At 52.1% G+C, this 20446-nt stretch overlaps 8 protein-coding genes across 8 annotated transcripts; 7 read left to right on the plus strand and 1 right to left on the minus strand.

The window, feature by feature from the left end:
- Positions 1–1002: 1002 nt before the first annotated feature.
- On the plus strand, positions 1003–2146 carry DACRYDRAFT_109575 (uncharacterized protein; the record flags this gene model as incomplete). The annotated part of the gene is made up of 4 exons (XM_040768905.1): positions 1003–1370; positions 1417–1458; positions 1509–1843; positions 1896–2146. 4 exons carry the CDS (start codon positions 1003–1005, stop codon positions 2144–2146), a joined length of 996 nt encoding a protein of 331 aa, XP_040626369.1.
- Positions 2147–3608: 1462 nt separating this feature from the next.
- DACRYDRAFT_109576 (uncharacterized protein) lies at positions 3609–4252 on the plus strand (the record flags this gene model as incomplete). Its single annotated transcript, XM_040768906.1, has 2 exons — positions 3609–4133; positions 4181–4252. 2 exons carry the CDS (start codon positions 3609–3611, stop codon positions 4250–4252), a joined length of 597 nt encoding a protein of 198 aa, XP_040626370.1.
- Positions 4253–4842: 590 nt separating this feature from the next.
- DACRYDRAFT_101179 (uncharacterized protein) lies at positions 4843–7134 on the plus strand (the record flags this gene model as incomplete). Its single annotated transcript, XM_040767531.1, has 4 exons — positions 4843–5010; positions 5059–5751; positions 5803–6534; positions 6586–7134. The coding sequence occupies 4 exons, from the start codon at positions 4843–4845 to the stop codon at positions 7132–7134; spliced, it is 2142 nt and encodes a 713-aa protein (XP_040626371.1).
- Positions 7135–8082: 948 nt separating this feature from the next.
- On the plus strand, positions 8083–9669 carry DACRYDRAFT_55663 (uncharacterized protein; the record flags this gene model as incomplete). The annotated part of the gene is made up of 3 exons (XM_040775342.1): positions 8083–8524; positions 8578–8756; positions 8812–9669. The coding sequence occupies 3 exons, from the start codon at positions 8083–8085 to the stop codon at positions 9667–9669; spliced, it is 1479 nt and encodes a 492-aa protein (XP_040626372.1).
- A 489-nt stretch (positions 9670–10158) lies between these two features.
- Positions 10159–11905, plus strand: DACRYDRAFT_117719 (uncharacterized protein; the record flags this gene model as incomplete). The annotated part of the gene is made up of 7 exons (XM_040770439.1): positions 10159–10482; positions 10532–10696; positions 10744–11009; positions 11060–11195; positions 11251–11465; positions 11514–11597; positions 11642–11905. The coding sequence occupies exons 1-7, from the start codon at positions 10206–10208 to the stop codon at positions 11903–11905; spliced, it is 1407 nt and encodes a 468-aa protein (XP_040626373.1). The 5' UTR covers positions 10159–10205.
- Positions 11906–12049: 144 nt separating this feature from the next.
- On the minus strand, positions 12050–13801 carry DACRYDRAFT_23620 (uncharacterized protein). Its single transcript, XM_040773313.1, has 6 exons — positions 13486–13801; positions 13114–13435; positions 13002–13064; positions 12778–12955; positions 12333–12730; positions 12050–12283 (listed from the first exon to the last, which is right to left on the minus strand). Exons 1-6 carry the CDS (start codon positions 13505–13507, stop codon positions 12148–12150), a joined length of 1119 nt encoding a protein of 372 aa, XP_040626374.1. The 5' UTR covers positions 13508–13801; the 3' UTR covers positions 12050–12147.
- Positions 13802–14638: 837 nt separating this feature from the next.
- On the plus strand, positions 14639–16814 carry DACRYDRAFT_117721 (uncharacterized protein; the record flags this gene model as incomplete). The annotated part of the gene is made up of 5 exons (XM_040770440.1): positions 14639–14767; positions 14812–15065; positions 15113–15543; positions 15591–16570; positions 16619–16814. The coding sequence occupies 5 exons, from the start codon at positions 14639–14641 to the stop codon at positions 16718–16720; spliced, it is 1896 nt and encodes a 631-aa protein (XP_040626375.1). The 3' UTR covers positions 16721–16814.
- Positions 16815–17033: 219 nt separating this feature from the next.
- DACRYDRAFT_23623 (uncharacterized protein) lies at positions 17034–19664 on the plus strand. The gene is made up of 5 exons (XM_040773314.1): positions 17034–17766; positions 17819–17974; positions 18028–18718; positions 18769–18920; positions 18974–19664. Exons 1-5 carry the CDS (start codon positions 17059–17061, stop codon positions 19601–19603), a joined length of 2337 nt encoding a protein of 778 aa, XP_040626376.1. The 5' UTR covers positions 17034–17058; the 3' UTR covers positions 19604–19664.
- The last annotated feature ends 782 nt before the right edge of the window (positions 19665–20446 follow it).

Genomic DNA, 20446 nt, shown 5'->3' on the forward strand with positions numbered 1-20446 from the left:
AGAGCCGAGTCTTGATCTCTGGTCGTCGTCGGATGAACCGGTCTGCCCATCGCCACCCCGACCTTCAACCCTCCTCTCTTTGCAAGCAATAGATCCGCCATCCCTTCCAAATCTCCCTTTCGCACTGGAAACCCCTGCTCCTCCAGCCTCAGCACATACTCAATGACCACCCTCTCCTCGGTTGCTGTCAACTTGGCATGCGGACTATGCGTATCTGTGCGTGCTTTGACACCAGCCATTCTGCGCTGCAGTGTTGAGTTCGACACGTTGTACTGCCTTGCAGCCTCTCGGATAAACAATGCTGGATTGGTCTTCATAGCGGCAAGAGCTAAGAGCACTCGGTGCTCATTGGAGGAGGGAGGCATGGGTACAACGGAGATGCATGACGATCATGTATTACAGGGTCCGTGATGTGACCCACTCACTGCTGTGACCCGCTTACTGCTAAACTACGTTAGAGAGCCCATGAGTATAGAGATAAGAAACGCGTTTTGTTGTGAGGGACGAATACTTTCTGAGCACAATGTGTTCCCGGCTATGACCGAGGTAAGGTATTGGTTATTAGATCAATAGTCTTCATGACAGACCATCCAGAGGTGGTTCAATGGGTGAATCCCAACCGTTGGCCAGTAAGGGACGTAGTTAGAGTATGAGATGTCGTGGCTGAAGAACCATGCCGAAAGCGAGTAACCTCAGCAGCGCAAGGGTCCTGCGACGAGCCGTAACAGTTGTGACCATCCCGTTTGAACTTTGCCTACCTCTTCAGCATTGTTTATGACGATGGGCTGGTATTATCTTCGACATGGCCAAGGCGGTTATACGCTGGCAATGCCTGGGTGATCTGCGTCGTCCACGCTCTTCCTGTACCGTGCTTTAAAATCTGGTTGTCTCTGGCTGGCATATATACGTCTTTCTTTGCTTTCTTAACAGAGACACGCTTTCAACATGTCAAGAATAGTCATGCTGCGCTTTATCTCTGCACCACGATCACTTCGACGAATTATGACAGTCTTTGTGCTTTGTATTTCTTTCGCCCTGTTTTTATTTCCCTTAGGCTCCCACCAACACAATTTGCCGCAGGCCAACCCCAGCAGCACAAATCCTTATGTGCATTCCGAATTCAAACACTCGGCGCACGATTTACACCGGGATCAGCAACAGCAAGCTTTCCACCTCGAAGAACACTTGTACCTCGATAATGGCCTACTGGAGGTGAACTCAAAGGCGCGACACCCCATATACGATCTCATCTGCGGAGCTGAGCGTGAATGGGAGCACAAGATGAGAAAACAGAGTCGTACATTGAAGCAAGCCGTGCTGGAATATCGCAGGAGATATGCACGGCCAGCACCGAGGGGTTTTGATAAATGGTATGATATTTGTCTGCGCCTCATGACACAACCTGACCCACGCCAGGTGGGCATACGTCAAGCGTCACAGGATCCAGCTCCCCGATGAGTACGATCAAATACTGAACGATCTCGAACACTTTTGGGCACACAAACCAGAAGATCTACGTCAACTACAGAATGCAACCCGCATGATCCCTGGGACGTTCTCTTTGTGTCTAACTCTACCACCGGCACCATATTGATGTCAAAGGTCAACGCGAAAGAGGAGGAAGTTGAGATTGCTCTGAAGAAGGCAAATGCAACATTGGAGCTCATTTACGGATTTGGTGATCACTGGATGAATGAGGATGGGACTCGATCGAACGTCATGAAGGAAATCGTCAGAGCGACAGAGAACTGGGAGATGACGATTAATGTTCATGATGAGCCTGTTCAACTGAAAGATTGGGAGCTAAACGACAAGAAGTTGCGCGCTGCCGAATACGGAGAATGTATGCTATCCTCGTCCTTGATATCGCTGAGTGCTGATTCCTATATCCATAGATATCGATGCTTTTACAAACCCCATGAGTAATCGCCTGGGATGGGCTGCTGCTTGCCCCCCGTACTCGCTCTTTCGAGGAGATAATCCTCGACCACCTAAGCTTCCACTGCCAGACCCGTCCCCGAAAACGTTCATCTACGATCATCAGAAGGCTATGGAACTTCCAGATGGGGATGCCAGCGTCGTTGGTCTTGCTTTTGACACAGTCAGGGTTCGAAAAACAAGCTTCGACGTCTCCGATTTCCGCTAGCACGACCTTAACACGGTCGGAGAACATGCTATATTGCTTCACTGCCATGCGGAGGCCTTTGGCGTAGAGGAAGGTATAACCCATGTCCTGTAATGCGGAGCGCTGGATAGGGATCTATCAGCAGGGGAAAGAAGTTATCCGAATAGAGAACTGCGTACCACTGAGGCCGCCCAAATATCCTCGCCCGCAACCTTTCCTTCGAACAGGTTGCGAAAATGAATCGAGGCAAGGATGACCACTGAACCTTGGTTCTCCCCGCATGTGTCCGATGCAATGCAACCTTGGAGCGCTTCGAGGGCACGCTCATTGTGGTCCTCCCAGCTCTGTTCTGGCTCTGCGAAGGATAGCTGCAAGTTACGTGTGTGCGATGTGTAATAAAATGGACGATGTCCGATCTTGCGCAAAGCCGAGAAGTGCTCGCTCCGAGCCAAGGAGATCAGGATGGCAACAAGACTGATAAGGCCTAGACGGACTGAACAAACTTCCAGCGCGGAGAAGAACATGGGCGCACCTAGAAAAATCCTTCTTCGCCTGGCCAAGCGAAATCCAAGACCTCGTCGAGCGCTGGAATTGAGGTAGACGTCGGCGACCAGAGCATCAGATGTTTGGAAGTGGGTGAGCATGCGGCGCTGCATCGTACTTCAGGTATCGGGTGGGGGAGGGAATGGGCCAAGGCGCTTAGAGTGTGCTGAATGTTGACTGCCGAGATCCTTGGGCATTTTGAAGGTTCATAGAGGGCGATGAGGTATGGGTTGTCAATGGACGAATGCGAATTACCCCTTGCCATGGCCTTCAGCGGAATGGAGTCTGGCAGAATAACAACTCGGAAACTTTCCAAGCGGTTGTTTCCTTGGAGAAGTTTGGAATTGTGTACGTACTCAAGTCGAAGGTGAGGTACAGCAAAATATTGGTTAATTAGGTGGCAAGTGAGGTAGACGACAAGTTGGACAGGAATATTAATACATCGGGTCGTTGCCGTCATGATCATCGGCGTCGGTTATCACGCTTTATATAATTAAGCACGTGCTATTTTTAGAAGTCAAAGCGGAATCAACCACAAAGGGTGTTTCAGTCATCTGTCACAGGGAGTAATCAAAGAAGATCTATCGAATATGTCACTTGCTACTGTAATGTGCTTCGGCTTTGTCCTTTGCCTTCCACGACGACAACACATCACTATCTTGATCTGATCTGCTTCACTACCGAACAACGTTGATATACTGTGCGGAAATGATCAACCTGATAAGAATTCGGGAGAGAATCGACTTCTTCCTGAGGTATAAATCGCCTTCTGAGGCATTCGATTCGAGACTAGCGTATCATGAAGTAAAAGTGGCGCGAAACGGCCATAGAATCTTAAACGCCAAGTGAGCGAACATCAGCCGGACCAGCATCTACCTCATCCTTCGTCCAGCATCGACTTGTCTCTTCACCCGTCAAAATCTAGGATCGAACTGCATCGATGCCTGCGATTGGGTGTGTTCGACGGCTGCGAGGTGTCTTGGGTGGCCTCTTGGCCGTCGCCGGACTGGCCAATATCGCTTCGAGCATGCAACATTCGACGACTTTGACACCTTCCAGAGCTTTCAAGCTACATCTTTCATCCTCCCCGGGTCTATCAGCAGAAGGAGATAATCTGTTTGGACTTGATGATGGAAGTCGGCATCTAGAGTCAGTTGTGTCGAAGGATGGCTCGATTCCACAGACGAAGTTACTTGTTCACGTCGCTGGTACGCCTCCAATCTCCTCTCGCGGAATGAAGAATCGTGCACATCAGGAAACAGTATTTTTGATCGACCCTAATAATCCACGAGGCACGCTGTACGTGGTGAACAATCAGTCCGACACTATTCCGGACGTCAGATTCATCGCTTCAAGCGGGCGTGCTCTGCAGCAAGATCCGACGCCCACTCAACGGGACTTTGCCAACATATGGGTTGAGACCATGTGGAAATCAAAGCAAATCAAGTTGGCATCACAGACCACGGTAGGCGAGCAATCCCGGAGATAATTGACGCTGACGCCCTTCTGCAGATCATGCTCGGAGTTCATGGCAATGGCCTCAGCAATCTCTTGTGGATGGAGAATCCTCTAGATCGACAGTAATGGATATCCATTATCCAGTAGCCTTTCGAGTCGATTACGAAGTTCCAGTCAAGTTCCTAGGGCATCAATACCGCTGCTTCTGGAATGAGACCTGTACAGAGGCTTGCATGATACAGTCCGCTGCTGACGGACTCTCAGATACTTCATCGAAAATAATCGGCTAAGCACAATCAAAGGCATACATAGTCCCAACATAATCGTGCAGTGGGTGTCTATCTCGATCCGAGTTTCTCGCATTTGATGTCTGTTGGCAGTGCACCGTGCGTTGTCAACGCAATTGCGGAGATTTTGAACCAACCATGAGAATGTGCACATATCGGCGCGAAATCGATGTATCGTCCTCAGTTTAGATCTGTGTAAATAGAATTAATTTAGAATTGTTAACCACACTTGCGAGTTATAATGATGCACGCTTCGATCCGGGAACTGGGGTAGGAACAATCAGTGGGGAAGATCGGTGCCCAGTGGCATATTTATGAGACAGGCGTGGGAGAAGGAAGCAATTCTCATGGACTAATGCCTCATTCAATGCGCATCGCAAAAGACAGCGAGAGAAAGGATCAGCCATATTCAACAAACATTATGCCACTATGCTGCAGCCTATGGGGCACCGTCCCATGCATGCTGTGTTGCTCTCCACTCGATCAACCACCTCTGCCTTGGCAAACTGGCGATTGCCCCTTTTCAAACTACCGGGAGAGCTCTTCTGGGGAATTTGCGATCTCCTTATTAACACTGACCTGCTTCGTTTGTCCGAAGTAAGTACCTCCATCTATGTTCTTCCCAGCAAGGCTGATATATTCTAGACCTGCCGCCTGATGCAACATGCAGTTCAAGCGGCCATTCTCGACCGAGTTGAACGCGGAGTACGCGTCGGAGCGATCGCCCCTTTGGATGCCGGCCTTCGACTGTGCGAATTGACAAACCATGAAGTACGAGTGCATCTATGGAAGGCGACAAGGGCTTGGACACGGGGTGTGAAGTCACCAGTTGGTCTGGCCTCACGTCTAGTAGCGACTTCGATTCCCCTGACTGGCCAACGCATCGAATGGCAGGCACTCAGCCATGGCACGCTTTTTGTTGTGCAGCACGGCATGTTGAGTCTCTACGACTACAAGAAAGGCATATGCCGCTTCGAAGCGCGGCTGCCGTTATTCGATGAAAATGCGGTGAACGACACCCAGCATGTTTCCGGCGGCATACTACGGACCGATCCGCGTACACCCAATTCTCATCGACTACTGCTAGAAATCACCTCTCGGCGTGGTCGAAAACCTATCGAACGATCCTTGGAATTCCTGTCGGTGCTTACTCGAAGCACAGGAGCTGCATTGTCCAAGGCAGGACAACTGCACGACAATCACGGCCTTGTGGCTTTCGACGGACGATTGAGCTGTACCACAAGGTGGAAGGGATCAGTCGATCTGCGTGTTCACGATTGGAATCGCAACGTGAGCCTACAACTCCAGGTTTCGCACCACTCTCGTAGACCCTTTCCCGTAAGTTTCATCAGCGCACTACAATGTATCCCACTGATCATGTATTGGCAGGGAAAGGTGTTAGCCGCCAAATTCGTGCAGGACTATCTGATCGTCCTCGTCGACCGCTATGTATGCGTGTACGACCAGCGCGACTTTCTCGCGGCTCCGCGTTCCATGTCATTGCAGACAGCCCCTTTGAAGGAGGTGATCGAACTGGACCATATGCTTTGGGCCGCCGCAATGTGGCAGTCGGACGTGCAAACCACGTTTCTCCAAGGTCTGCCCAGCTCTCAAGATGAAGTCTGTGTGGGATTTCTGGGTAGAACTCAAGACACGATTCGGCAATTCCATCTCCGAATCTATCATCGCGAATCCAAGGAGCCCGCATGCCTAAGGTCTTTGTCGTTTGCACTGATACCACGGGAAAATCGAGTATCCGGCCTCTTGGTTGGTCGATCTGGGTTGGACGCTTTCTGGATTGAAGACAGTAAGCTCGTTCGCGCCTTACTTCCCCCACGTTCAAACATCACACCGCACCTTGAGGAGAAACTGCAGACTGAGTTCATTTGGTCGCCGTCGGAAGAACTTACGCACGCTAGGATCCTAGCCTTCGATGATGTCCGCGTGGCTCTCGTCATCGGTGCCCTGCAGGGCCGCACTCTTACCTTGCTGAGTGCACCGTCGAGCGACGCGATCGTCACCGTCCCGTACAAATGTTCCGAATCAATTCCGATGGTAATGGATAAGAGAGGTCAGGAAAATCGGCGGACAGAAAGAAAGGCTTCGCTTAAGGCGTTACTGGTACGTCAGCCTGCCCAATAGGGATGTCGGACAGTTCTGATTCTAGTGTAGGACAACATGCGCCGTAGTCAGGTGGTGGAGGAGTGCCTCGGGGAAGACCTCGAGGAGAAAGCCGATGAGAATCCCGAAGAACATTTGCCTCAAGGCTTTCTGCCATGGAGATGTCGAGAGCACCAGTGGAAGGAATGGCCGGGGGGATATGCGCATATTCTAGCCGAGGGGCTGCATATACCCGGCCCCTTTAGGCCTCTGGCCTTCAAACCCACTCACACCATGATGTTGCAACTGACCAATGGTTGCTATGTGACATTCAGCGACGTCCGGGATTCCTCGCCCCATTTTCTCTGGCAGGCATGTACTTGTACCCTCAATGGGTCTGAATGGTTGGCATATGTGAAGAATGGAGGTAGCAAAGGTATTGGGCCGCCTTGCTATTGTTGTGCAGTGAACTGGGATGCTCTTGTACGAGATCAGGCGTGGATGCGGGATGTGGTGTTTGCTATACACGGTCTGGAAGAGGACGGTGACGATGCGGTGTCCATGGCTGTCATGAGGGCACTGCGGCGCTTGGGGGTGTATGGAAAGATCTCGGATGCCTAGCGTGAAACAGCAGATCATGATTCTAGCCCAGTAATGACATCCTATCACCATGTGCTCCCAAAAAATTGCTTAGACCCTCTTCCTGTTCGTTTTCTTCATCAAGTGTAGCATAGGGTATCCCGATCATGGAATTGTTTGATGATTTCCCGTCACATTACAGGTATCGTTTATATGGGCATGCTGGAAAGAGGAGAGAGAGGCAATCTGATAGAGGCGGTGCGGACCGTTGAGGGGCAGATAGGGAGAAGGGCCGGAATAAGTCAATGCAGCCAAAGCGAGTCAAACGGCTGACACAAAACTCACCTTCACCTATGGAAGTAATGGAAGCAACGTTGACAGAGTGAGAGAGAACAGGCTGTGTGCAAGACGACGGAGGTCTAGCTACTGGAGTTAGAGCCTCTTCAGCTCCAATCCTGCTGCGGTCGACCACGAGATGCTCATCGCCTTCTCCTGCCTCGGCATCCCTCTCGTGCTGCTGCAGGATGTGCCTGTTTCCGCTGCTTTTGACATTTCCCGCAACAAATGCGGTAAAGCTCCGGAACTCAATTGCGATCATAGAAATTGAAGTGCGGGATTGCCGGATATCAGGGACTCGAGACGCGACTCATAACTGATACCGTTGCCCATTGATTACACAACTCTTCCCAGCTTACTTCTATCTTCTCTCCTTCATCCATGCACCGGCGCCGTATATCCCGTATCATCACTGCGCCAGCTAGAGCAGTTACAAGGCGGTTCTCCAGTAGATCTGGTTTATTAGCCACCCTCATCGTATCGTCGCTCCTTTATCTCGCTCTTTCTGCATCACGCCATGCTTCCGAGCTCACACTCCCTTCATTCTTCGGTCAGTATCCAGCACCACACCACCAACGTCCACTAGCACACACACCATATAACCCCCCACCATCAATACATGATGACGAACTGGAATCTCCATTCTTGCCTGGGATGACGACAGTGGAATTTTCCGGGATTGTCGACCTCCCTCCTCCCGCTCAACCCGAGGCCCCTTCTATACCGATTTCTGAACCAATCATAACAGGAAATCATCGCTTCTTCCCCCCGCCCCCTCCACGCACCATCGTCAAAAGCTCACTTCCTCAATTCTCTTCTGGGTGGACCGTGTTCCAAAATCTGTATTTCTCCAATGGCACTTTCTTCATCGTCAAAGATCAGGACCAGGGTGGATTCGGGGAAGGCTACTGGCCTGAACGCCGACTTATCACCAGCACGGGTCTTCCAGGGCTGGCAGGGAATGAAGCCGAGAGAGAGCCAGGGTTAAAAGAGATGGAGGTCATTGACATCGAGGAAGCAAAGCGAATATGGGAAGATCGCGTGTTTGATGTAGGAGGCTTCTCGGTCCTCGTCAACGATCCTACACAATTCCTGCGTAACTGCCTCCCTTTTCGCTTTCATTTCATTAAGTACTGATTCATAGTGTAGGTCACTATTATCACGTCGCTGCGGAGCTGTTTTTCGCTACTGAGCGCGTCATTACCAACTTCGATCCCATGCCTGCGCCCGACGGTACCATCAATGCTCCTAATCCAAATCGAATGATCTTCATTCACTGTGATGAGGAAGGGTTCTCGGATGGACCAGGATTGGACCACTTCTTCCTCGTGCGCTATTCACTCTTCTTCATGTACTGGGAGATCTGACACACTCTTTGCACAGGCCGCACAATTCCCCTCCATGACCCCGCTGTTTCAGCCTTCCTGGGAAAGAATGGCACAGCAAGTAGAAGCATCGCGTCGTGTCTTCCGCTTCCCTGGAGCGCTCTTCGTTGACCGCTCAGCGGCCTTCCGAGGAGGACCTACCGGCTCCACATCGCGCACTCCCGCGAGTCCGTGGCAGGCTGGTGGTGGAAGCTTCGGTACTGGAGGACTGGGGCGCAATCAGTTCTGGTATGAGTCCGCTCGCCGGAGAGTGCTGTCTTTCGCGGGCGTTTCAAAAGATATTCTCGATATCGGATTGCGTGCGATGGACCCACCTCTCGCAACCGGCAAGCCTGACCGTCCTGTCATCACCTACATTAGTCGGCAGCGGACTAGCAGAAAACTGCGGGAAGAAGATCACGAGTCGCTGGTGGACGCATTGCAGGAGATGTGTCTAAGGCATAACTGGGAGTTTCAGTTGATGGTCGGAGAGACCATGCCTCGAGACGAGCAACTACTCTGGGCTGCACGAACCACTGTCATGGTCGGGGTCCACGGGAACGGTCTCACGCATCAGCTCATGATGCCACCTCATCCCCGGTCGGCCATCCTGGAAATGTATCGACCACCAAACTTTGCCAAGGATTACGAGTGGACTGCGGGCGTGCTGGGCCACGCCTATTATACTATCCACAACGACACGTTCTGGACACCCCCAAAGCTTGCGGACATCAATTACGACGACTGGAACACGGACAAGGTCAAGTCGATCCCAGTCTACGCGCCAAACGTGGTCGAGATCATTGAACAACAACTCTTGGGCGAGAACCAAGGTCCAAAACATTGGCAGAGCTGGCGGGAGGACGTTGGGTATTGAATAACTGTAGAAACGGTACAGCGGACGAAATCGTTGGTATTTCTTTCGAGACTCTCAGTACTAGTGCATACATGGATGTACATATCGCGTATATTAGTTTAGTACACACTCATTGTTCATGTACGTTTTACATCATTCCCCCGTTGGCCGGACATTCAATGAAGAAGCGGATCTGGTTCCGGAATCTGTAGAAGTTGTAACATTCCGGCTAGTCCGCGTGGAACGAAGCCGGCAACGCCGGCAGAACCCTGGCTTGCATGACAACAAGGACATTTTCTATACTTTGTACGTGTTTCCCCTCTTCTCCTTCTTCATGGTTGCAAGTACAACCATCATTAATTCTCTTCGTCTTCCCGCCAAGCCCTGAAATATCGGCGCTTGCTCTTCCCGACTGTGCCGGGACCCTTGCCTTTAGAAATTCCACTGGGACCGTCCAATTTCAACCACGGTCTTTTCTGCTTTTCTCTCATCTGGGCACTGTGTAGCAACACTGTACATCTAAGCAACTGGGTCCAGCAACTGTCTTGAATAACAATATGCAGCGGGGATCATTACCACCCAAACAACGCGGTTATCTTGCTGTTTGTTGCATTGTCATTATCATCTGCATTCTTTGGTTCTATCGCAACCAGGTCCTTCTCGAAGCGACAGCGTCTTACAGAACGTCATTAACATCGACACCAACAAGTCTTAATCATACCTCCCTGTCATCACTCCGAGTTGCCGTGGTAGAGCAGGAGGAATTCCACAATGAAGTACTCGGCGCCGTACTAAGCGATCTCCTACGACTTGGGGTGAGGCCGCAAGTGTATAGTGAGTCATAACTTTTGCGTCATGTCGTAAGCTTAAAGGAATATGATAGGATCTGTGCCCTATCTATATCGTTTCGGGGATGTACTCCAAAGATTCTATCCATACGGCTTTGATCAGAGTATTGTCAAGAATGAAGATACTGGTGTTTTTCAGCCGGGCCCTGTGGAAGACGCAATTCGTGCAGGCGAATATGACCTCGTCATCCTAAATAGCTGTAAGTTTGTCATCACTGGTTAATGTCGTGGCTAAGCGTGTAACAAGGCCATTGGGCAATCTGGTGGGAAACAAACATATTCATGGCCCTCAACTCGAGCGACGCTCACGTCATTTGCATACTACACACTCCCCATGAAGAAGGCATTGGCAAGGCCCGGTTTCAGTATAGCGCTCTCGGAGCCCAAGGAAGGTTCACTGGCCTTTCACTTTCCACTCATACACAGGATGCTGCCATGAAGCTTTTCGATAAATGGGCTGATAAAGAGCACGATCGAAGCTGGGACAAGATCCCCGTCGAGTACTTTGTGCCTGTAAGCGTTCCAACTTCTGAGGATTTTGGTCAGCTGACCAAAGAACCCAGATTTTCCCTGCTATTTCCGACCCTCAGGCTATACACAAATCAAGGATACCAAGCAAGTTTGTCATCCAGGGCTCCATCGATACCTTACGACGCAACTATGACGGACTGATAGCAGAGCTGTTACAAATAATGAAAGGTATATCTCTTCCTGCTTCCAATTGCCTTCTGCAGAGTTCCCTAACATGTTGTAGCTGATCTTCATTCCTGGGGCTACTACCAAGAAAAAGAGGGATCACCTTTCCTTCCACTGAAGAAACCTGCACATGGCGCCATACCACCACCTTTCAACCTGCACTTAATCGGCCACAGCATCCGAGAACCCAAGATACCCGACGAGATGGTGAACGTCGTCCATATCCGGGATAGCCCCGACTTCGAGGAGTTTTATGGAACACTGGCTGAGATGGTAAGGCGCACCACTCCACGAACCCAGTCCGTTGCTGACACGCAACAGGATGTCTTGATTCCTGCATTCTCGGCAGACCTATACCTCACTGCAGTAGCATCATCATCCATTCCTGCAGCAGTCATGACCAGAGTACGTCTCTGCCCCGGCTCTATATGCCGCTAACTCAGCCACAGACACCCATCCTCGCCTCACCCGCCCATCTAAGAGCATACGGCTATCTCGCTCCTCCCGCAGTGATCGTCCGCCCCAGCAGCATGTCCGATGCAGAAGCAATCTCTCGTTTGCGCGCTGGGCTGCCTTTGCTGGAGGATACGGCAATCCAGGGCAACAGGTTTGACCTGCCGGAGTATAGGGACTGGGACGCATATACGGAATCTCTGTTGCAGAGTAACACCGTCACCTGGAGACGGATACTAGCCAGGGCCATCCGAAACTAGCATTGAACACGGACAATAGGAAGGAAGGATTTTTAGATAGCGGACAGCGTTAGTGAAATAACCTCTTTCATGCGTATCCGGGCTTGTTTCTTTTGCTCATCTATGTCGATACTGGTATCAATAGCATGTGTCTATCGTACAATGCGAGTGCCGAGCCGTGCTCTATTACCATATCCAAGGATGATAACCAAGAACCCAGAATCTAGAAATGCGAGACGGGTCCATCCCTCCCGATACCGAGTTTACATGGAGACGATCCCGATGAGCTTGAAGGTGTTCCCCTCTGCTGGGTCGGCAGTGCCAGGCAGAATCTCGCACGTGAGGGTATGCCAGCCAGGCTCCACTTGGTCGTCGATCAACGCATATTGGGCGATACTCCTGCGGCGTTTATCAGCAGAGGTGCGGACAAGGGGAAGAGTGGACGTACACCGGGTAACGCCAGTATCCCACCACAGTGGTTCCGAACTCTCGCTTATTGTCCACCCAACATCCTGCGTTCCCCAGGCCTTGCCTCATGCTCCGCAAATAGAACACCCCCACAGTACCCGTCTCGACATACACCCTGAATGCGATCTGCTTTCCAGAGATGTTCGACGTCCAGTACATCTTGTCCGACGTTGCTTCTTCATAGTGCCAGCCATCGACGCGCGCGGGGGAGAGACGCGGGTCCGAAGTAGTACTGATACATATGGGGGCCTTGACTCGGTCGACAGTATCGTGGTCCCATTGCTGGGTCATACGGAGCCGGGGGACCTCACCAAGCCCCTCAGTGGTCTGCCACCAAGGGCGCTCCTCGAGGTCGTAGTCCGTCTCCTCTTCCTGTGCCTACGGAGCTTCAGCCAACCACTCGCACAACAAGGGGGCGCACGTACATCGGGCCCAAACTCCTCGCAGATGACGTCCCGCATCCAGGCTGTCGTCAGGTCGGCGAGTAATTCGTGCCCGACGGAATTGATATGCCGTAAATCGAGCCCATCTCGCTCATTCCAGAATATATTGTTCTCGACGTTGTAGTCGTGCATAAGGTGGGGGAGGACAGTGTTCCTCAGACTGCGGGGGTTAGGGTGTGCAGGAAGGAGGGTTAGGGGGCACACACCTGATCACGGGGATGTCATAGTACTCTGCTACACCAAGATGGATATCCCCACCTGTGCTGATCCTACATGCTGTCAGCAACACTCGCCCCACAAAACGAGAGACAGACTCACCCCTCGGAGAACATGAGGGCAAACGTGCTGAGGACGACGACCGCCGGCCTGCTAGGTAAGCTCAACAGACTCCTGACCAGCGTCTCGAACTCGATCGCCGCGTCCACCTCCCTAAAGTCGTTGATACTGAGCTCGACAAACACCAGGTCAACATTGTCAGGCAGCATCTCTCGGAAACAGAGGCTGAAGTAGTCGGACCCGGTGGCGGGTTTAGAACTGTCGATCATGGTGTTGCGTCTGTGGTTGAAGAAGTTGTTATTCCATTGCTGGAGGATGCGTGCGTGAAAAGTCTCGTTTTGCTTCACACCGTGACCAGCGGATACTGTGATCATCAGATGTGTGCTCATACGGAGGAAGGGAAGGGAGAGGTACCAGACCCGCCAATAACACCCATCGTCACCGGTTCGCCCTTCGCCGCGCGCCTGACGACCTCTCTAAACCTCCATCCTGTGCCAATATACCCCCTACTAAGGTCCAAATTCCATTTTGTGAACTTGCGGCTCCACCAGTCCTCTGCTGCGTGTTTCCTGCAGTAAGCGAATGGCTTGCTCGATTTTTGCGGTTCCGTGGCCGGTGTAGGGGATGGACGTGACCAGCTGAGGGCGGAGCGTACTGAACGCGCTGGAGCGGTGAGTGTTGATGTGGTTACTTTCCCATAGTTTCCCAGCCTAAGAAGGAGGACGAGGGCGCATATTATGAGGATGAGCCTTCCTAAATAACCTAGTCTTAGACGACGGGAAGGGAAGAAGCGCCTGTGATTCCAGAGTCTGAGAGTGGGCATGAGTATTGGCATAGCAGGAGAATTGGGGAAAAAAAGAGAGAGAGTGAAGTGTAGAAAAGGCTGTTCAAAGTAAACCGTGATATGCGGAAAGGGACAGGGCGCTAAGAGGCGGGTCACCGTTTTGCGAGACAATGAGGCGGGTTATCTGTCAACTCTAGATCTGCACCAGATAGTCAATGTTCTATTATTCTTTTCTCACAGGGTTACGGATAGAAATATATATTCAATTTCCCGATACTTGTTTCCTATGGATATCAGGAGCGGATAAGATGATGAAAGAGATTCATAGATATGGTCTGCGGTGCAAACGTGGAGTTCCGCCACAGTCATGTACGCTGGAATGGTTGTCATGTACAAGTGGTACAAGTGGCTGTGCAAGACTATACCTTACCCGCCCCTTCTCTTCTCTTCCCCATCCGAACCTGCCTCAATTTCCCCCCTCTTTTCTAACAGTATTACTCCTGCAATAAGCAAGCCCCAAAGTAGCGGCAAATAGCGCAATTTACTTAGGATTAAGGGTCGATGGTCTGCGGTTAAAAGAATATTTAGGCTTGGGGATTCCAGACCCTGACGCGGCTTGGGCGGCTGTTCCGGATTGACGGGCATCATCCATACCTTCATAGCGCCCGCCCCTTTGGCCCCCCCTCCCCTGCATTTCCCCTTTTTCTACTCCTTGTCACCGCCCTTTCTTTTCTTGCTTCACGACCACCACAACGCCATCTTGCCCACTCAACGATCCCCCCCATGTCACGAAAACCCAACCAGCAGAGGATAACCCTCACCCGACCTAGACGGCGATTTCCCAGAGCAGCCATCCTCTGTGCCGTGGCTGTCACGCTCGGCCTAGCATTCACATTCTTTTTCCTTGTCACGGTATGCATTCATTACTGCAAATTGATATGCTCTGACATGTACAGGCCCACACGCAAGGTACAGCGTACGCAGAAGAACCGACATTCGAGCGCTCCTCCTCCCTCCCACGACATCGTTACCTCCCCTCAGGGCTGCTGCGCTCCAACCCCCGCGGCAGGCATCCCATATACGACCTTATAGGGGATGCGGAGCGTGCGTGGCAGGAAAAAGTCGATAAGCAGAGTAGGACGTTGGAGGAGGCGGTGGCAGAGTATGGTAGGAGGTATAGGCGCCCGCCACCCAGAGGGTTCGATAAGTGGTGAGTCTCACGTGTCCGTCTTACAACCCACGCCGACGAGAATGCAGGTGGGATTATGTTCAGAAAAAGAACGTTTCCCTCCCCGACGAGTATGACCAGATCCTCGAGGATCTTGGGCCGTACTTTGCCTATACACCCCGAGCGGCACGGGCACTGCAGTCCGCCAACGCCGGCCAAATGGGGACTTACACGATCCACTCCAACCCCGCAACAGGCCAGATAGAACTAGAGACGTACAACTTTGGGGACTCGCCTGGCGTCATACATGCACTTATGATGCGGGTTAAGGCCCAGCTGGAGCTGATGCGGGGGTATGATGCTGAGCTCCAGGAGGGGCAGGAAGTGGAGGGAATCGAGCGGGAGCTCGTGGCTGCCACGGGGGAGTGGCAGGCTACGTTTAGGAGCGATGACGGGCCTGGGGACTTTAATGACTGGGAGTTTACCCAGATGCTCAAAGACAAGGTCGAGGATGATGACTGTGTGTTTTTTTCCCTCGATTTGCTGGGTGGTGCTGACTGCGCGCAGTCGTCAAGTGGGCCGAAACACCGGACATGACTTACCGTGGCTGGGCATCAGCTTGTCCTCCTGACTCGTCCCTCCGACAAGCGCTCTACGACACCACCGCCGGGCAGCTCGACAAGACCGAAAAGTACTTCATCGCCGATCACAGGAAGGCGATGAACCCCTGCTGGCGGCCGGATCTGACTAAGATATCTGGCTTTCTCGCTAGCTTTGGACAGGGCCCAGGACCGCAAGAAAGGAAGAAACTCGTTTTCTCACTGAGCAAGACGCAAGGCTTGCACTCGGATATCCTTAGCGTACCAAACGACATGGCCGACCCATGGTTCGAAGGGAGCGAAGACGTTGCCTGGTCTGACAAGGCTGAAGATAGGGTCGTTTGGAGGGATTGGACGACTGGTGTGTTCCACCATCCTAACATGCCCTGGCGCACCAGCCACCGAGTCAACATGGTTACCACGCTCACCGCCAAGTCCGGGGATAGGCCTGTCCTCCCTGCCCGTGCGCCCTCGACACCCGTAGGCACACCACATGTCCTCGATGCTGGGGAGGTCAACCGCGCCCTCGCCGATGTGGGATACATCATCCGCCCTATCCAGTGTGACGGCGGCGCGTGCGAAGAGATGGAGACGATGTTTGACTGGCGGCGACCTCTGCCTATGCAGAAACTGCGCAAGTACAAGTTCTTATTGGACATTGACGGCAATGGCTGGAGCACGCGGTTCAAGCCGTTCCTTGCGGCTAACTCGGTCGTTATGAAAGCTACTATCTTCCCGGAGTGGTATATGGACCGCATACAGCCTTGGGTACACTACGTGCCCGTGCAGATGGACATGGGGGAGGTGTATGACATCCTGACGTTCTTTAACGGGAATGTGGATGAGAATGGAGAAGGCGGGAACGACGCTTTAGCAGAGAAGATCGCTGCAGCAGGGAAGGATTGGGTAGGCAGGTTCTGGCGGAAGGAGGATATGATCGCCTACACCGTGAGTCACTCTTGGTTTCCCGGAGATCGCGGAACTGATGAGATCCAGTACCGCCTCTTTTTGGAATATGCACGGCTTGTAAGTGATGATCGGCAGAGGATGAACTTCGTCCCTTCTGGACCGGCCCTGCAAGTTCAGGGCCAGAACTAGATGGAGGACTGGAGGTGGATTGGGGATGGACGCACTGGATTGGACGGTGCACGGACTGAACTGCGTATATACCTTGTATAACACCTCGTCTGGGCCTGTTGCACTTGCATAAATAGACGCATCTACTCATCCTTGTCATCTGTGGTTGGCTGTGGTTGGCTGTGTGAGAAGGAAACGGCCGAACCTCCTATCGGCTGCACAGTGGCTGTACAGAAAGCGGAATCAGAGAACACTGCCACAAAACTCGGATGTATCAGTAAGGTTGAGGACGTGGGGTGCGCGAATTGGACGCGCCCCTTGCCCAAGTCGTGTACCGTTATCGTCCTCCTCCTAACACGATGGAAGGAACGACACCAAGTATGCCATCGACACCACCCCAAAGGACCAACACGCCCTCGACGAGCTGTGTGCACGACACACCGGTATGCGGACGCGCTACTGACAGCGTGGTATACCAAACCGGCACGCTCCGCGAACGTCGACAGCTAGTTGCAACAACACTCGGGGATATACGCGAGTATTGTAACACCAATTGGTGGGCACAGGTCTTGCCAAAATGGCCCAAGGATGCCCCCAATGATCTCGCGGAGTCTATCTATGCGAAACTGGTACAAAAGGGCGAATATGTGGAGGAGGAGCAAAGATGGAAGTCGTTCCCTGTTGACCCGGCACGAGACCAACGGCCCGAGACAGCAGTACACAGGGACTGGAAGCTGGTGGTCGACCAGATCGTCCAGGCGTTGCATTGCGTATATCGGCCTCAGGTCGATGCGTTGGAGTACTGGCAACAGCCGAGCCTGGCTCCTGAGAGTCAAGTGCAAAACCTCACTCGGCCGGATTCGTATATGATCCGACTAGCCAAGATGCTAGCTAAGATGGCGACGGCGGAGCCTGATGTCCCCGACGATGGGTCTAAAACCGGAGAAACGGAGGCGTCCTCACTCGGCGTCATGAAGAAGCTTCAGAATCCGAAGCACTCGTGGAAGGATATCTGCGAGGTAGGAGAGTTCAAGAAGGTGGATTCCACAAGCCAGAACGGCGACACTGTAGGGCCATGTTAACGCTGCCCCGAGTATAAGTACTGACATATGCCTTCAGGCTGTTGAACAAGTTATATGGAGTATCCACCACATGCTGCGGGAGGATTCAGCCCGCAGGTTCGTGTACGGGTCGACTTTCATCGGCAGGGAGTTCAGATCCTTCCTGGGATCACGGATTGGGGTTTTTGCGTCTCAGGCAGTGGATGTCCACCATGTAGGCCTGGGTCACGGTGTTGTTGCAGGCCGTACGTTGACCTGGGCATGCAGGATCCGAAGAGCATCATACAGTATTACGTGAGGATGATGTGCGCCGACGACATCAGCCTCGGGTGGGACGCGAGCATGACGCGGAATGAAGAGGGGCAAATTGTGTTCAGCTTGGAGACGGGGAACAAGGCCCCGCCGCTCGTCCTGACCGCAACCAGAGAGCTGTTCAGCCAGGCGGCTGAGAACATTCGAGGCCGGGCCACGCGTGTCTTCGAGGTGACCCGAGACTCGGAGGGAAGTGTATTCGCTCTCAAGATCGGCTGGATAGAAGAGGGCCGCCTCACGGAGGGCCAAATTATCAAGAATATGAAGGAAAGTTTAAGAAAAGTGGACCCGAACGATCAGACGCTGGAGCAGCACGTACTGGACATCGAGGCGGAGGGAGTTGTAACATTCCCAGATGTTGGAGAAGATACGACACGACTACCTCTCGGGAACATGGATATAAATGGCGACAAGTGTGCGGTAATGCACCTGCCCATCACCGCATCGATGCAACAAATAATCTCGCTCAGCAGCCATCCAGGCTCGATTGGTGGGTTCGAAGAAAAAATGACGGGCGTGCCCTTGCGGTCAGTAAGCAAGGTGCATCGGGAACACAGGTGGACTCTATACAAGGCGGTGCTGAAGCCAATCTGGCAATTGGACGACCTGCGGGATATGTGTTGCGGGTTGACAGACGTCGGTAGAGGTGAGGTGGCTGTACGGAGCGCGAACTGGCCGCTGATTTCGTTCTGCTAGCACTTTCGGCCGTTGCGAAGGCGGGGTACGTACACAGGGATCCTAGCGCGGGGAATGGATACTGGGACGAGAGGAAGAAGCGAGGGTACTTGAGCGATTTTGAGTATGCTGTACCCTGGGAAGGGGAACGGGCGGGGCACGGCGTGCGAACGGTTAGCGTGCTGAAGTGTGCATGCTCCGTGTTATGACTGATGCTAGTGTTCAGGGAACGCCTATGTTTATGCCGCTCGAAGTGGCCAAGGGTGCATGGGAGTTCCCCACACCAATTCGAGTCTCTGCCATATCACGGGGGGCAGCGCAGGTGCCTGAGTTTCTCGCGACGCCGCTGCATGATCTGGAGTCATGGGCTTGGGTTTGGTTGTGGGCAGTAGTGCGGTTCCAGCCTGTCGGAGCAGCCGGACCGACGGAATGCCAGAGAATCTTGAGTAGTTTCCTGTTTAACGGCAATCCAGCAAACAGCAGCCGAGGCACGTACATCAGGTGGAGGGCTTGCATGGCGGGGAAGAAGCTGTGGTCGCTCCAGGATGAAGGTGGCAGTCCCCTGGCATTCTCTGTCGTGGCCGACCTTGCGAATACTCTGTTCAAAGTGGTACACGCCGAACATCACGAGTACCAGAAGTTGTGGACACCGGACGTCTTTGCTGAGGCATGGGAAAGTGCATTGAACTTGTGTATCGAAACGACGCTCCCCGGGAACATCCCAATCAAGCCCTGGTCGGACAATCCCATGCTCGGCGGGCTGGTGCATCGTACAGATCGAGCAGGGTCTCAACACAAACGGAATGCTTCTCAGAGTGTCAGCCGCGAAACAGCGAAGAGAAGCAAGGGAGAGTAGGATGATTCTGCCTATGCTGAGTTTTGTAGTGTCTATATGGATGCTGCTAATCGCTACATAATTATTGCTGCTTACATAAGTCATGGCGCGCATGGTCGCGCTGAAAATTCGGCCAAATTCGGCCCAAAACTGTGAGACAGATAACTCAATGAAAACAACAGATAATGCAATGGTCTAAAGAGGAAAGTTGGTCATAGAGACTTTGGCTAGAGCTGCAAGAAGAACAAATACCTAAAAAATGGGAAGGTGAATGAGATGAAAAGATAGCATTCTGCCAAAGTATTAGTGAAATCAATGTTCAGATCCAAATGTTGATTCATTTACACTGAAATATAATGACTAAATCAGTGATACCTAGAGCTGTCTTTAGAGATTTGAGCAATATGATGATGTTATGGCAAAAAATCAAAGCTTGGAAGACAAAGGAATACAAGGTACAGTAACTCCTGCTAAACAACCCCACCTTTGGTGGGGTGTGTCAGGCTGACATTCCCACAGTTATTTGGAGCACAGCCAAGCATTGCACGGTACTATGGACCCTCACAACCAGTACAACAGACCCTCACAATAGGTACAACAGCCCCCATAATGAGCACTGTCCCTCCAAATATTTTGGTATACAAAACTTGGATCTTGCTATGCATCTAGATGCCAGGGGAGCATTTAGCACAGCCTAGCCTAAATAGTATAAGAACACCACAAAATCTGCTGTACTTAGCTTATCTTCCCCTCTTCTGAGAGGTGCTTATATGGATCCAATTTTTCCTATACTGGCAGGAAGCATTTGTCAGGGCACCAGCTCATTGCTTGGTCAAGAGACATGACTAAGCCTTTATGACATGG

Source organism: Dacryopinax primogenitus (genome assembly GCF_000292625.1).
Source record: "Dacryopinax primogenitus strain DJM-731 SS1 chromosome Unknown DACRYscaffold_15, whole genome shotgun sequence".
NCBI lineage: Eukaryota > Fungi > Basidiomycota > Dacrymycetes > Dacrymycetales > Dacrymycetaceae > Dacryopinax > Dacryopinax primogenitus.

Bases quoted from the DNA above. Each gene is read 5' to 3' on its own strand.
- DACRYDRAFT_23620 (XM_040773313.1), bottom strand. From the start codon at position 13,507: ATGGGTGTTATTGGCGGGTCTG. The intron at 13,065-13,113 runs GTGAGTCTGTCT...GACAGCATGTAG, and splicing joins GCCCTCATGTTCTCCGAGGG to GATCAGCACAGGTGGGGATA. The intron at 12,284-12,332 runs GTACGTCCACTC...TAAACGCCGCAG, and splicing joins GGATACTGGCGTTACCCGGT to GAGTATCGCCCAATATGCGT.
- DACRYDRAFT_23623 (XM_040773314.1), top strand. From the start codon at position 17,059: ATGGAAGGAACGACACCAAGTATGCCATCGACACCACCCCAAAGGACC. The intron at 17,767-17,818 runs GTAGGGCCATGT...ATATGCCTTCAG, and splicing joins CAAGCCAGAACGGCGACACT to GCTGTTGAACAAGTTATATG. The intron at 18,719-18,768 runs GTGAGGTGGCTG...TCGTTCTGCTAG, and splicing joins GTTGACAGACGTCGGTAGAG to CACTTTCGGCCGTTGCGAAG.